The 16,766-nt window shown below is 44.6% G+C and overlaps 1 protein-coding gene across 50 annotated transcripts in view; it reads right to left on the bottom strand.

The window, feature by feature from the left end:
- The window catches only part of MAP4K4 (mitogen-activated protein kinase kinase kinase kinase 4), a 192,949-nt gene extending 176,871 nt beyond the window's left edge, over window positions 1-16,078 (bottom strand). For 10 of the 50 annotated variants that reach the window (XM_073023257.1, XM_038004234.2, XM_008008228.3 and 7 more), the window contains exons 1-2: window positions 15,642-16,078; window positions 15,236-15,301 (exon numbers count right to left, since the gene is read on the bottom strand). In XM_073023257.1, the coding sequence (XP_072879358.1) occupies window positions 15,236-15,301; window positions 15,642-15,698 (123 nt within the window). In that variant the 5' untranslated portion in view covers window positions 15,699-16,078. Of the gene's footprint in view, window positions 1-15,235; window positions 15,347-15,641 lie in introns of those variants that run through there. The other 40 variants (XM_073023281.1, XM_073023279.1, XM_073023274.1 and 37 more) reach the window with 17 other exon arrangements.
- Window positions 16,079-16,766: the final 688 nt, after the last annotated feature.

Below are 16,766 nucleotides of genomic sequence, written 5' to 3'. Positions count from 1 at the left end.
CCCGGGTTCCAGCAATTCTCCTGCCTCAGCCTTCCGAGTAGCTGGGATTACAGGCACCCGTCACCACGTCGGGCTAATTTTTGTAGAGATGGCGTTTCGCCATGTTGGTGAGGCTGGTCTTGAATTCCTGATCTCAAGCAATCCACCTGCCCCAGCCTTCCAAAGCGCTGGGATTACAGGCGTGAGCCATCGCACCCAGCCTTTTTTTTTTTTTGAGACAAGGTCTCACTCTGTCACCCCAGGCTGGAGTGCAGTGGCGTGATCCCGGCTCACTGCAACTTCCACCTCCTGAGTTCAAGTAATTCTCATGCTTCAGCCTCCCAAGTAGCTGGGATTACAGGTGCATGCCACCACGCCTGGCTCATTTTTTGTACTTTTAGTAGAGCTAGGGTTTCACCATGTTGGCCAGGCTGGTCTCTAACTCCTGACCTCAAATGATCTGCCCACCTCGGCCTCCCAAAGTGCTGGGATTAGAGGCCTGAGGTACTGCACTTAGCAGGGGGATTAGAAATTTGTTAACTGATCACTGTCAAACTGGAGCACTGGGATGCTATAGCAAAGTACCTTTTTACTTAAATATTTTAAGCACAATCAAGATTTTGGTTAAAGGCTGGGCGAAGTGGTTCACACCTGTAATCCCAGCACTTTGGGAGGCCGAGGAGGCAGGTGGATCACCTGAGGTCAGGAGTTTGAGATCAGCCTGGCCAATATGATGAAACCCTGTCTCTACTAAAAATACAGAAATTAGCCAAGGTGTGGTTACACGCACCTGTAATCCCAGCTACTCAGGAGGCGGAGGTTGCAGTGAGCCAAGATGGTGCTCACTGCACTCCAACTTGGGTGACAGAGTGAGACTCTGTCTCAAAAAAAAAAAAAAAAAAAAAAAATTTTGGTTTACCAGAAACTTTTAATTAATCAACCCTTGAAGTTCAAAGTGAACTATCTCTTAATGTTCCAAGGCCCAGGTCTTTGATATTTCTTAAGAAACAAATTTCTCGGCCTGGTGCAGTGGCTCACGCCTGTAATCCCTGCACTTGAGAAGGCTGAGGTGGGTGGATCACCTGAGATCAGGAGTTCAAGACCAGCCTGGCCAACATGGTGAAACTCCATCTCTACTAAAAATAAATTTAGTCAGGCATGGTGGTACACACCTGTAATCCCAGCTACTCAGGAAGTTGAGGCACAACAATCACTTGAACCTGGGAGATGGAGGTTGCAGTGAGCCACGATCATGCCACTGCACTCCAGCCTGGGCGACAGAGGGAGATACTGTCAAAAAAAATAAAATAAAAAATAGGGCTGGGTGCAGTCGCTCACGCTTGTAATCCTAGCACTTTGGGAGGCCGAGGCGGGCAGACCATAAGGTCAGGAGATCGAGACCATCCTGGACTCACACAGTGAAACCCCATCTCTACTAAAAATACAAAAAATTTGCTGGGCATAGTGGCGGGTGCCTGTAGTCCCACCTACTCAGGAGGCTGAGGGAGGAGAATCACTTGAACCTGGGAGGCAGGGGTTGCAGTGAGCTGAGATCGCACCACTGCACTCCAGCCTGGGCAACAGAGTGAGACTCCGTCTCAAAAAATAAAAATAAATAAATAAATAATAAATAAATACATAAAAGTAAAATGTACACTAAAAAACTATAAGGCCAAGTGGGTAGAAATGGATGTATACCATAGTAAGGTATAATATCATTTGAAGGTAGACTGTGGTAAGTTAAAAACATGTGCTACAAACCTAAAGCAACCTATAAAATAACCTAAGTAGAAGTTACAGCTAATAAGCCAGCAAAAGGAATCATTAAAAAGCAAAAAAAAAAAAAAAAAAAAAGGGAAAGATGGACTACCAATGAGATCAAGTCCTTAGCTGACAGAGCCAGCAAGAAAATAAACAGTATAAAGACAAGAAAAAAATAAATAAGCATCCTATTTAAAAATTCAACATTTAAGTCGCTTTTTTCATATAACAATAAGCATGTATTTTCAGCTAATTAACTAGAAAACTAATGAAACGTCTAATACAATCTTGGAGTTGATGACTGACAAAGCCCTTGCTTCTATAAAATAATGCAAAAAGAATTTCACACTTTGAAAGCCAGCATTAGTAACTACAAAGTCCCATTTTCCAGTATGATTAGAGAATGGTTAGAAATATCTCACTCAACATCAAAAAAAAAAAAAAAAAAAAAAGCTATAGCATGATCTTACCTAATAGGATTAGAAAAAGAAAATTCTCTTTTGTCCATATTATCAAAGAGCAAAGCCAGGCCCAATGGCTCACGCCTGTATTCCCAACACTTTGGGAGGCTGAGGCAGATGGACCACTTGAGGTCAGGATTTGGAGACCAGCCTAGTCAACACGGTGAAAACCCATCTCTACTAACATTACAAAACTTAGCCAGGCATGGTGCTGCATGCCTGTAATCCCAGCTACATGAGAGGCTGAGGCAGGAGAATCGTTTGAACCCTGGAGGCAGAGGTTGCAGTGAGCCAAGATGGCACCACTGCACTCCAGCCTGAGCGACAGAGTGAAACTCTGTCTCCAAAAAAAAAGCAAAAAAAACTTTATCTTTTAATTATTTTGTTATATAACCGGAACTACAGAAACTTATTAAAAACTATGTGAATATCACAAACCTGTACACCATTGTTCCCATTTTACAGAGGTCCCTTTCAGCCCTAACATCGTGGGGACCAACAGCTAAACAAAGCAGTCTCCCTGTGTGTAACGAAGGGCAGAATGTGGCCTACTTCAGGCCAGCCATTTACCAGATATTATTCCAGATACTGCTCATAAGACAATCTGAGGCCTGATGAAGGTCCTTCCTTCACCCACATGAGAATGTTCAGGATGCTAACTCCTAACTGATACAGGAGACTCAAAAGCAAGGAACACCAAACAGTGCAGATGTAGGAGGCAAGGCTTCCTGAGAAACAGCTGGCTCAAGGCAAACTGAATGGAGGCAGTCAATTACCATAATCAATGGAACACACCCCTCCTATCTTTATTCAAAGTAGTACTAACCAAGATGATGAATCATCAGCTCAGTGGCTTGTTTTAACTCCTAGCAGACTGTTCACTGCTCCTCATCTAGAGCATCTGAATTGAAATCATAAAGCTTCACTGTGCATACCACCATATCTGTTTTATCAGCTCTGACTTAGCTATCATGTCACACATTCCCATAGGCCCCTGCTGTTCCCCATCTGCAATATCATCCTCTTTAACTGTGTGTTCATTTTCTGCCTTACACATTAGGCTATACGCTACACAAGGGCATGAGCTGACTTGACTGTCTTTCTTGTCCATTGTCACCAGTGAGCAAGCCTCGCATGGTGCCTGGCACATACTATAAACACATTAAGTACTAGATAAATAAATAAAGGAAATCTTGACTAGCAGAGCAGGCTCAAAATATCTGTAGACAATGAAACAAGAAACAGAAAACAAGCCTTGAAATTACTGAAGAGTAAAGAGCTGAACACCTGTCAGATTTTTTGGGGAATCAAGGTGGGGAACAAGAACATATGAGAAAACGTGTACATATAGAGAACTAAGATGCTCTGATATGCCACCTTCAAACAGGAATGGCCCTAGAATGTGAGTCCATGCCCTAGCAGGTGAATGAATACACCCAACGAATTTTGTCACTTAAATGTACACACTCAACCTTAGGCAATATTCAGTGTCTAACCCGGGATCTCCAACAAATTATTAAGTACCTTGATGCACAGCCCTAACTCAGATAATAGTCAGTCTTTGACATACCTCTCAAAATTGAATAGTCATAAAACTACACACCGATTACATAAAGAGTCTCAGAAAAACTCATGGGGGGAAGGGCTCTGGTAGTCAACAGCATTCTGTCACTGTCATAGCAGGTAAGAATGAAAGTTCTCCAGTGTAAGAATTTTCAAAAAGTAAACTATTATTTAATTTAATTTTATGTAATCTGAATGTATTAAGACCCTAACAAAAGGTATCACAAAAAAACTTAAGAATAAAATATAAGAAAAATACTCTGAAAAACACACTTGAAACAAATGAGCAAACTTATTCCCCCAAAACACATAGCAAATCATTTATTGGGATACAACCTTCTGACCAAAGATAACATATTTTGCTTTGTTTTTTTAAAATCCAGGCAAGTCAATAGCTTCTGCTTGAAATAAAGGAAAACTGCAGTCTAGCATCACATGGTAAACAGCTGGTTATTATACAAGGGAATTCCCCCCAAAAATAGAAGGAAAAACTCGTTTGGCCTCGTTCCTAATACCAGTGACCTTGCTGATAGTGAACAGTTTGTCTTCATAGTGATAACAAAGAAACTGTATTCACATTTTTAAAAATGACTTAAGGCGAGGCGCAGTGGCTCACGCCTGTAATCCCAGCACTTTGGGAGGCCGAGACGGGCGGATCACCTGCGGTAAGGAGTTCGAGACTAGCCCTGCCAACATGGCGAAACCCCATCTCTACTAAAAATGCAAAAATTAGCTGGGCATGGTGCCTCACACCTGTAATCTCAGCTACTTGGGAGGCTGAAGCAGGAGAATCACTTGAACCCAGGAGGTGGAAGCTGCAATGAGCTGAGACTGTGCCACTGCACTCCAGCCTGGGTGACAGAGTGAGGCTCCATCTCAAAAAATAAATAAATAAACTCACAGTAATGACAAATAATAAGAGTGGGGAAGATAAAGGATTCAGGGATGCAAAACTTCCAACTGCATTTCCCTCATCCAGACAGTTACCCGGGGTCATCAGAACCAAGTGTTTGGTTACACTAAAGAGAAATAAGAAAACCCAAAAAGATAAATTTCCCCCTCCTTTCTCCCTTCTGTGGATGACTTAAGGTGCAGTTCCATCAACATCATGCCTATCAATTGGTGAACAGGTAACAAATGTGGTACAACCATAGCTTAAATTTCAGCAATAAAAAGGAACAAAGAACCACACAGCTACATGGTCGAACCTCAAAAACATTAAACACAGAAGACCACACATTGTAGTCTTATTTATATGAAATATTCCATTTATATGAAATATTCCAAAAAGGCAAATTAATACTGACAGATTAGTGGTTGCCTGGGGCTCTGGGTTGGAACGGGGATTAACTGTAAATCAGTAGGAGGAATCTTATTGGCATGATCAAAGGGTTCCAATATTGATTTGTGGTGATGGTTGTGCCACTCAGTAAATTTACTAAATATCACTGAAATGTAAGCTTGAATTGGGTTAATTTCATAGTACAGAATACATACCTCAATAAAGCTGCTTTAAAAAAAAAATACTGCTGAACAAACTCCTCTCTCTCTCAAAGATTTGTTCAAAGCAGCAGCCAGCATGGTAATTAATACATATCATGGCACTGCTTGGCATCTTGCCTCACTTTCCTTCTTCCTCATCCTCATCTCCCTCAGCTTGCACCTCCCAAATTAAGTATCTCTGACAGAGGTCATACAGTAAGGTCACAGAGGTTACGCACTGCTTACCCTTGTTTTCATTTTTTACTTTTTGTTATTGTTATTGTTTTGCTGGTATTGTTATTGTTCTGAAACAAAAGAAACAAACACCTGAGCCAAACCCTAAGTCCAAAATCAAAGACACAACTTTTGGTCAAACATGGTGGACTGATCACATGAGTTATTAAGAATTAATTCCCATAAAAATGATTTTAAAGTAAACAAAAGAATAAAGAGATAAAGGGGAAGACAGGTAGTAGAGATCATTTCTATTAGATTTTGACAGTTAAAAAGTAGATGGTGACAGGCCGAGATAGGCAGACCACCTGAGTCCAGTAACCTGGGCAAGATGGTCAAATACCATCTCTACTAAACATTTAAAAAATTCGCTGGACATGGTGGTGCACACCCAGCTATTCAAGAGGCTGATGTGGGAAGTTCACTTGAGCCCAGGAGATCGAGGCTGCAGTGAGCTGTGATCACACCACTGTACTCCAAAAGACACAGACAGACAGACAGGTGGACCAGGGGCAGTCGCTCACACCTGTAATCCCAGCACTATGGGATGCCCAGGCAGGGGGATCACCTGAGGTCAGGAATTCGAGAACATCCTGGCCAACAAAGTCAAACCCCGTTTCTACTAAATGTACAAATATTAGCCGAGCATGGTGGTCCGCACCTGCAGTCCCAGATACTTGGGAGGCTGAGGCAGGAGAATCGCTTGAACGCACAAGGCAGAGGCTGCCGTAAGCCAAGAGGGTGCCACTGCACTCCAGCCTAGGCAACAGTGAGACTCTGTCTCAAAAAAACAAAACAAAACAAAACAAAAAAACACACACACAAAAGACAGATAAAATAAAAAGTGGATGGAGGAGTAACTTACCAAGAAGTAAAAATTACAACCTAAGTGCCTACTAAGGATACCAAAAAGAAGTGAGACAGTTGGACCTACAAAACCCTGAGAAGGTCATCATTTGGAATAAATCAATATCAAGTGAGGTGCAAGGCCAAAATCAGAACTGATCAAAGTTTGCATATTTAGTGGCTGAAAGCCCCAGGTCCCCTTTCTCTGCCTTACACAGTCTGGTAACTGTCTCACATCACTCCATACCCACAGGAAACCAGAGATTTAGTCCCTAAAGAAATCGAAAGCAGTTATGTTCCAGACAAGAGGAGATGAGGCAGTGATAAGAAAAAGGGATTTTCAGTCATACGAGGACTTAAAACCTTAATACCCATACACCCTTTCTTTTAAAACTACTAGAGGATGTGCTTCAGGAAAATAAGATAGTAAACCAAAAAGGAAGACTGCAGTATCCAGGAAACAGATGTTCCAGGACAATAGCTACATGCCAGGCCCAGGGGCAACCATACCTGCGCAGCTACGAGGAAAACTCCAGGGAGAAAAAATTGAAATCAACAAGGTTATCTGCAACAATAAATCATCTGATGTGTGGTGTTAAATTAAGCATTTGGAAAATGTGATAAAGACTAAACTTTGCTAGGCATTTGTTATACCTTTTAGGGAAGGCGATGATAGGTACAAAGAAAACTAAGCCAAGGAAAAACTAAAAGCGATGTGGGGGCAGGGGTGTTGTTTAAAAAGGAAATGTAATCATATGAGACTGTTTAGCTCACATATAAATGGTATTTACATAGTCATGATAAAAGAAACAACTATCACTTTAGCCCAAAATTACGGCATGTCCACTTAAGGGAAGCGGCAAATATAGGAGTTAAATATTCAACTACTATTGAACTAAGTAGTTCAATAAGTACAACTACTGCTAGAGGAAGTCAATAAATGTATAAAACTGATAAAAGAAGAAATAGCCATATAAGTACATAATGTAGAAATATAGCAATAAATTTCAGATGTAGCAGCTAAAAGCACTGAAAACATGCTTCTGGAAAACAGGATGACTCTGACTTTAGGTATAAGCACTTTACTATCATGTGATTAATAACTATGGATTCATAAGGGGAAAGGCCCTATTTATCACATAAAGAATTTTTTAAAGCTATAATGTAAAAGTGGTGTTTTTCTTTCATTTATTCAAATTTAATAGGATAACTTGTTCATATTTAGCCATATCTGAGACAGTTCCAAAGCACAGGGGCCAAAGACGTTTTGGCACTTCAGCACAAAGTTGTAAGCAGCACCTGCTCTAGCTCCCCAATGTTCAAAGGGTTGGAAAACCACCTACTGGGCACAAACAACAGTCCTCAATTCTCCAGTTCACTCACACACCAACCACCCAGAGCTCACTAAGAGCCCTGCTACAAATTCAATCCTGCCAGTGCAGTGTTCCTCAAAGTCTGGTCTGCTGACCACGGCAAGTTCATTTCTGAAATTAAAAGCATATAAAAACTTTTGTATCACCTGAGTTTCTTATGCTTTTTTAAAAAGAAAACAAAAACTTTTACAGCAATTTGACAGAGTAAAAATGTCTTTTGATTCTACAAGTTAAAAAAGTAGACTGATATTCTGTATGTCTACCTTTTCATTTCACTTTTCTAGTCATTTGTTTTTACTGTAAAGCACAGAGAAGGCCTGCTGAGGTTGAGTCACTTAAAACGAACACATTGCAGTATGTGCCGTCTCCACGTGTTGGAGCATTCATTGTGTCTGAACACAAGTGTGTAGGGTTGGGGACCCAGGAAGATGCAGACAACACAGAATGTATGACTGACATTCCACATCTGGCATTTTGTGTCCATCCCCCTGTATTTCTTGAGTTCCATAAAGGTAGATGTATCTCATCTGCTTCATTTACCACTGTGTATCTAACTCTCAGAACCAGGGCCCAGCACACATCCACGGTATCTGCATGAAACCACCCTTATATGGTTAATCGTTTTTCACTTTTGTCTCCCCAGTTTAGTTATACCTAATGCTATCTAGACATCAAAGTTTCTCAGAGTCCAGTTTTTAAAACTTGGGATGTTCTAAAACAGCATTGTCATCTTTCCTTAGAGATTCTTACAGAAAAAAACTACCTCCCAATGAATCACTTTATTACTCAACCCAAGAGGCAGCTTCTCTTCTGAGTAATACTCACCAACTCTTATTCCTGAACCAGCTCCATAACAAAAGAACAAATTCTGTTTGGTGAGCAGTGATATAACATTATAAAACTGAGAACCATTGCTGCCACAATGGTCACTAGTAATAAATATAAGATTACCTTGGCCTTCTCCATTTTCTTCCTAGTCATCTTTCTGTGTGTCTAAAAACTTTATCCTGGTCAGGCGCGGTGGCTCAAGCCTGTAATCCCAGCACTTTGGGAGGCCGAGATGGGCGGATCACGAGGTCAGGAGATCGAGACCATCCTGGCTAACACGGTGAAACCCCGTCTTACAAAAAAAATACAAAAAACTAGGCGGACGAGGTGGCAGGCGAGCTTGCAGGGAGCTGAGATCCGGCCACTGCACTCCAGCCCGGGCGACAGAGCGAGACTCCGTCTCAAAAAAAAAAAAAAAAAAAAAAAAAAAAAACAACTTTATCCTGACTCAAGTTCGAGACCAGCCTGGCCAATATGGTGAAACCCCATCTCTACTAAAAATACAAAAATTAGCCAGGCGTGGTGGTGGCACGCACCTGGAGTCCCAGCTACTCAGGAGAATCGCTTCAACCTGGGAGGGGGAGGTTGCAGTGAGCCGAGATCACGCCACTGCACTCCAGTCTGGGCGACAGAGCCAGACACTGTCTCAAAAAAAAAAAAAAAATTGTGTGTGTGTGCGTGCGCGTGTATGTGTGTGTGTGTGTGTGTGTATGTGTGTGTATATATATATAAAATACTGGTTAAGGAAAAAGGCAAAATCCTTGTTTGCAGCTAGGCAAATGACTGTACACTTATCACAAAGTTTCAAGCAGTAAGGAGTTAAAAACCCATCAGCAGCACGGTTTTGTTTGGTGGTTGGATTTTCTGTAGAGCTTTTGATATTTCTGAGTTAGTGAAACAGTTTTTGAAAGTTTGGGATTGAAACTCGAAGAGAGCCACACAGGGCTTGCTCAACAGGGCTGGCTTCCTCCCACCTTGCCCAAGTCCAGAATCTTCCAGCATGAAGGAAATCTGTGTCTCAGAACAAGCCTGAACATGTCTCTCAGTGGCAGATCAGCTGACACAACCTCCTCCTAATGAAAGCATCTAGTTCTACAAAATTCATTTTGCCCCATTGGGTGACCTTACCTCCAATTAAGAACAAGGCTTGCTACACTTAAAAGATAATACTTAGAGAATCCCTCACAAAAGTTTAAGTACTTGCTCCAAAATGTTAATTTTTTTTTTTTTTTTTTTTTTTTTTTAAGAGGAGACTGGCTCTGTCTCTGAGGCTGTAGTGCAGTGGCGCGATCTCGGCTCACTTCAACCTCTACCTCTTGGGGAAATTCAAGCGATTCTTCTGCCTCAGCCTCTGGAGTAGCTGGGACTAGAGGCACGCACTACCACGCCCGGCTAATTTTTGTATTTTTAGTGGAGATGGGGTTTCACCATATTGGCAGGCTGGTCTTGAACTCCTGACTTTATAATCCACCCGCCTCGGCTTCCCAAAATGCTGCGATTACAGGTGTGAGCCACTGCCTCTGGCCCCTAATGATTTGTATAAGCCAGACAATCTATATGGTTCTTTACCACTGAGCAATCAAAAGCAATTTTAGCACTTTAACTCCCCACCCCCCCCTTTTTTTTTTTTTTTTCTTCTTGAGAGAGTCTCATTCTGTTGCCCAGGCTGGATTGCAATGCCATGATCTCAATTCACTGCAACCTCCGCCTCCTAGGTTCAAGTGATTCTCCTGCCTCAGTCTCCCAAGTAGCTGGGATTACAGGCATACACCACCACACCCGGCTAATTTTTTTATTTTTTTAGTAGAGATGGGGTTTTGCCATGTTGGCTAGGCTGGTCTCCAACTCCTGACCTCAGGTGATCCACCCACCTCGGCCTCCCAAAGTGCTGGGAATCCCAAGTCTCCTCCTAATACCGTGGGCAAACAGTGTACCCACTTAAAGGGACATACCAAAGCCTGCAGAGAACGAGTGAATTCAACAAGTTAAATCTAGCAAAGAGTAATGCCCAAGTATCCACCCCAACCGCTCCACCACAGCCACTATCCTGCCTCGGCCTTCACCTCCTGTCACTGGACCACTGCCCAAGGCCAACCATCTTACCAGCTCCTTTCCAACACACATCTGGATCAAGTCCCCTACTCTCAGGGATCCCCAATTCCAACAAAATCTTTCAGTGGTTCCTCAACACTTAAAGATGCCTCCCCTCGAGTCCAAATAATATCTCCTTGAAATTCCCACTACTCCCTAACCTTTCTAGCATTCCCAAAGGTCACTCTTAGCCCTACTGCCACACACAAACACCCCTCCCCTCCCTTTCTTCAACAGATGAGGGGTCTACCATTAGCAGTGTCAAATGGGTGTGGAATGAGCAAACTCTTAGCATTAGCTCCCTTTACCATCAAGGTCTTTGGGCCTAGGGTACCCTCATCCTCAACCTCCAAGGTCCGCATTAATACCCTTCCTCCAATGACAAGGTCAGAAAGGGTCAGACCATAAAGTCTATGGTCCCTCCTTTGAGTGAACCTTGATTTCAGACATTTCACCTGCTGGATTCTAAACTCCCTGACTTCCACGTTACTGTTACTGGATTTCCCCTCTGTCAGTCCTTCTAAGACTCAGAATTGTCCTCAGACTGGCCATCTTCTTTTTCTTTTCTTTTTTTTTTTCTTGAGACGGACTTTCTTTCACTCTTGTTGCCTAGGCTGGAGTGCAATGGCACAATCTCAGCTCACTGCAACCTCTGCCTCCCAGGTTCAAGTGATTCTCCTGTCTCAGCCTCCTGAGTAGCTGGGATTACAGGCACCCGACACTACACCCAGCTAATTTTTCGGTATTTTTAGTAGAGACGGGGTTTCACCATGTTGGCCAGGCTGGTCTCGAACTCCTGACCTCAGGTGATCCACCCACCTGGGCCGCTCAAAGTGCTGGGATTACAAGCGTGAACCACCGCGCCCGGCTGGCAGTCTTTTATTCAAGACATTTGGAACACCAGCCATCATATGCTCACAAAATGCAAAATAACAGTAGTTACTCCAAGAAAAACACAAAAATGGTAAAAAAAAATTTAAAATAACAATAAGGCTGGGTGCAGTGGCTCATGCTTGTATACAATCCCAGCATTTTGGGAGGCCAAGGCGCGCAGATCACTTGAGGCCAGGAGTTCAAAACCAGCCCAGCCAACATGGTGAAACCCCGTCTCTATATACAAAAATTAGCCAGGCGTGATGGCACGCACCTGTAATCCCAGCTACTCAGGAGGCTGAGGCAGCAGAATCACTTGAACCCGGGAGGCGGAGGTTACAGTGAGTGGAGATGGTGCCACTGCACTCCATGCTGGGCAACAGAGCAAACCTCTGTCTCAAAATAAAATAGCAATAAAATCCAAAATAACATGGAAACAAACTTGATTTACTTCTGGTTTTAATTTTTCACACTATCATTGTCCTCACTGATCGTACCAGACACTTCTTTTAGAAATATATGGTATTCTGAACGTAAACTTGTGAAGAGAAAATTTATAATCTTAAGTTTATGAGTATCCTTCTCTCGAAAACCTAAGGGTGAAAATAATTTCTCTAAACAGAATATACCCTGTTTTTCAGCTCCCTCTTTTAAGATGAAGTTATATACTGTTCAACCATACCAGACCATTTACCACTGTTGTCAGAGATGCAGAAAATGAGAAGTTATCCCCAAAAAACTGGATCAAGTCCCCTACTCTCAGGGATCCCCAATTCCAACAAAATCTTTCAGTGGCTCCTCACTGCTTAAAGAGGATGTCTCTCCTGAAGTCCAAGTAACATCTCCTTGAAATTCCCACTACTCCCTAACCTTTCTACCATTCCCAAAGGTCACTCTCAGCCCTACTGCCACACAGAAACCCCTCCCCTCCCTTTCTTCAATAAATGAGGGGTCTACCATTAGCACAGTTTTGCAGGGGAGTCATTCGCCCCAAAAAAAGCTATTTCATATGACATTATCAAATCTCGGAAAACTCTCTTTTCCACTCATTCACTTCATGTATATATAGCTGCCTCAAAATAAGCAACCTCTGCACTAATGAAAAATAGAAAATGACACTAAAATAAATTAGGACCACAAATTGTTCAGCTTACAGATTTTTTTACCTAAAATTATGTTTAAAAATAAAGACCTTTTTATAAATAACAATTCAGCAACAAAAAATTTTTCGAATTCATCCTAAAGGATGTTTAGCAGCAATAAACAAACTCTAGAGTGTTAATAATCTAATCCCAAAGCTACCACAAGCAAATCATACCAACAAAAATCCAAAATGAACTCCTATGCATAATGGTAAATGGTTCTAGAAATTAAATACTTAAAAAGAGGAAAAAAGAGATGCTCTGCTATTTTCACCACCTCTAAGACTGAAGTTCCCAGTACCTGCTTGTAAACATTAAAGAACTTCTTGTTATAGTAAAAAAAAAAACACGTAGAGTAAAAAAATTTTCCTGATGTATGAGACAATCAGGAAAGTGTTAACAGTAAATGTAAGACATTTTTCCAAGTATGATAACAATAATGTGATTTTGTAAAAAAGAAATATTCTCAAGTATTTATGACTGAAATGGCATTTGGGGTTTACATTAAGATAAAGGAGAAGAAGAAGAATACAGATGAGACAAGATTAGTCATGTGCTGATAAAGCGAGCTCTCTAGTCTTTATGTTTCAAGTTTTCCATAATAATATAAAAATGTAACTGCTTATAAGCAAAATCTCAGGCACTATTTTGTTCTGGACTGTAGGCAACTTTTGCACGGATTTTATTCCTTAGGTTTACATAATTAGAGAAATTCTCAACTGCACAGACTTTGTAGTCAGAGAGCTGTGTCACGCCAGTATCCCAAATACTTGTCAAACAGAGCGCTCAGCAAACCTAGTTCAAAAGCTTGGGAGGGTTGGGGGGAATGGAACTAAAAAGGCAATGAGGGGAAATAACAATGAACTCGACTAAACTCTTACCATAAACAGCTCCTACCTCTTAAAACCAATAAAGACAAACTGGGGTTTCATTCTTTCCTTTTTCTTAAGGTTTAAAGACTATATTACCTTCTGGCTTACTTCTCTGCCCTTAACATCCATGCTGACCAAATAAGACAAACAATCCAACTACTGTGTAACCAGGTCAAAAACAAGCTCTGGCTAATTCACTTGGAAGACTACAATCACCACTTAGATTTGGCGAGAAAAAACTGGGTTAGAAAAAAACTGACTGATGCTTAAACAAACAACAGACCCGGGAGAATATCCTTTAGCCAGTTACCAACCACTCAGTGAGTTGCAACACAATCTTCTCCAAAATTTTCCAAAGCCTTCCAAATTCAGTTGAGCCCGGCAAGCTGAGTTAACAGGGCTCTCTTTCAAATTCAAAAATCTGGCCCCGGCCCCAAGAGTTAACCAACAAAACACAAGCTAATACACTTGAGATCACCTAAGAATACTGACCCAAGTTCGGACCACAGTCCAGTAAGTACACTGCCCAGGCTAGAAGTCTGGGCTGAGGAGAGGCGTTCAAGTGATAGATAAACTCTACTCACAAAGCAGAAAAGAGACAGACAATAAGATCCACACTTAATCTAGCCTAAGAAAACGTCTACAGTCAGCTTCCAACCCCCCCCAACTCCACCCATTTTTAATGAGACAATGACAATTCTTCATGGCGAACCACAAAGCCCTGCTTCCCCAACCTTGTACCGACTCTAACAGAACACTCCCCCAGTGTGCAGATTAAACTTTTAGAAAACGTTCAGTAATGAGAAACGAATCAAGACAGGAAGAATTTAACATTCCGTTCTGAATTTTCAAGGCCTGTGCCTCCATTCCTACAGCTCTTTCATAATCTCTAGACTGTACAATGGATAAAATGAACACTGTTAGTCACATCAGGTGTCAGCTACTCAGCGCAGACTCAGTCTCCAGATTTGCTAGTTTCATTTATTGTTGGGGTGGAGGGTGGGTGTTAAAATTTTCAAAAAAGATAAAGACCTGGGTGGGTGTGAAACCAGGGCATCCTCTATATTCTCTTTGCTCTCCGTCATTTCTGTTTCAATTACACAGCTGTCAAACAGGTTATTCCTGGAATTCAGATTTTATAATCCCCACACTGTAATTCTTCCTGCTCCTGTTGCCCAAACACACACTCCTCCCTGCTTCCCCAAAATACGTATCCATCAATAGAAAGGATGACAACCACAGTTACAAAGTATTCCCAGGTAACGCCAAACTCCCCACCTTGAGCAACTGGCAAGCACTGAGTGGAGGCTGAAACATGATGACAATTTTCACGATGGCCAAAGCAGTGGTTTAGGATCGTCAGAGGCAAGGCCCGCCTCCACTGTATTTTAATTTACACACAAACTCAGAAGGCCAGATTTGGGGGGAAAAAAAGAGAAAATTCAGGCTGTCTTATTTTTAAAAAATGCTTTTCCATTTTTTTGAAGTAAAGTGCATGCCTAAGAGTGTAGCTTATTTCCTTATCTCAAAGCCAGGAAATGAGGTCTTTTAAGGCCAGTCTGAATATAAACTCGGTGTGCAAAATCACAGGGACTGCAAGGCGAAACCCCTCTCCCAACTTTGGCCAAGCGGCGTGGCCTCCAGTCAGCAGCCTGTTTATCACCCTCTCCTCGTCCCCCAACAAGAAGTTTCCACATGCCACGGGAAACAAAGAAGGCGCCCACACCGACCTTATAGACTTGTCCATAGGTGCCATTTCCAACCACTTCCACCAGCTCAAAAATCCCAGCAGGATCCTGGAGAGGAAGGAGGGGAGGGGTTATCATTTAAAAGAAGCCAAAAAATGAATAAATCAAGCAGGGCAGTTGGAGAGAAAGGGCGGTGACAAAAGAGGTGGGTTTCGCCCCGCATGGTCCCCCGGCGCCCGGGGGTCGCGCGGCGGGCTCGGGGCGTGGGGGCGGCGGAGGGTAGCGCCCGCCCCGCACCAGCCCGCACAGGCAGACAAAGGGGCCGCCGCGCCCGCGGCTCTGCCCACGGCGGCGCCCGAGCGCCCGGCCGACCAGGGCGCGGCCCCGGCTGCCGGCTGCCGGCTGCCCGCTCTCCGCTCCCCGCGCGCCCGCTCGCGGGCCCACTCACCCGCAGGGAGGAGAGATCGATGTCCACCAGACTTTTTGCAGGGGAGTCGTTCGCCATTTTCCCTTTTTGCCACCAAAAATCAAATAACAATAAATGTCTCTGTCGCTCTGTGTATCTCAGCCGCAGACCAGGCCGCCGACGGCGCTCCTGGCGCGGCAGCCGGGCCGGCCCGGGACTCTCCTCGCGGGGCCGGGGGCGGCGGCGGCGGGCTCGGCTGCGCTCTCGGGCCGCTCGGGGCTCTCGGCCGGCCGGGCCGCGCGGAGGGCGGACGGAGCGTGCGCGGGCGGCGGCGGCGCTCACACCATGGCGCGGGGCCGGCCGTCAGGCCCCCGGGCGTCGCCCGCCGCCTCAGGCCCCGGCGCCCGCGCCCCGCGCCGCGCGCCTTGAGGACGGGCCCGGAGCGTGGGGCCGCGGCGGCGCCGAGAGTTGAGCGAGTGAGCGCGAGGCAGCGAGACAAAGATAACCCGGGAGGCGGAGGCGGAGGCGGGGAGCGAGGCGGGGAGCGAGGTGGGGAGGGAGGGGGCGGCGGCGCGGGAGGAGGAGAAACGGGACACCAAAAATATATTCTGAGGAGAGAGAAAACAGCTCCCCCTTTCCTCCTCAGGCAGGAAAAACCGGCGGAAACGCACTCACACCCCTACCCTGCCGGGGAGGGCGCGGGCCGAGGCGCCCGCGCGGCGTGAATATTCATCAGGGGTGGGGCCCGAACAATAGCCGGGCCGGCGGGCAGTGCGGGCAGCGGCCCCGACACGACGCCCGGCGCCCAGGGTGCGGCCCCGGCGCTCGACCCTGCACGGCGCTCCCGAAAACAGCAGGAGCGGGGAGGAAACGGGCTGGGATTTCCCCGGGGAGGAGCTGAGGTGGAGAAACGCCCCTACCTCGCGCTAACAACAAATGACATGAAACTGAGCTGGACCGACGCTAACAGGACGGGGACCCTCGTGTCTCCCAGGGCAAGGGTGTGTCCCGCCGGCCGCGCCCCGGCGCTAGAGGGACGCGAAACGGGTGCTGCCGCGCGGAGGAGGGGCCTCCCTCGATCCTCGCCCCCTCCTCGCCCCGCTTGCCCCATCCCCCACTCTCCCACCTCCTAGAGAGGAGACCCTGAAGTCCCTCGTTTCCGGCTTC

The sequence above is a fragment of the Chlorocebus sabaeus genome, chromosome 14 (genome assembly GCF_047675955.1).
Source record: "Chlorocebus sabaeus isolate Y175 chromosome 14, mChlSab1.0.hap1, whole genome shotgun sequence".
NCBI classification, from domain to species: domain Eukaryota; kingdom Metazoa; phylum Chordata; class Mammalia; order Primates; family Cercopithecidae; genus Chlorocebus; species Chlorocebus sabaeus.
Note: the sequence above shows the minus strand (reverse complement) of the source record. Positions and strands in the feature narration are given on the sequence as shown.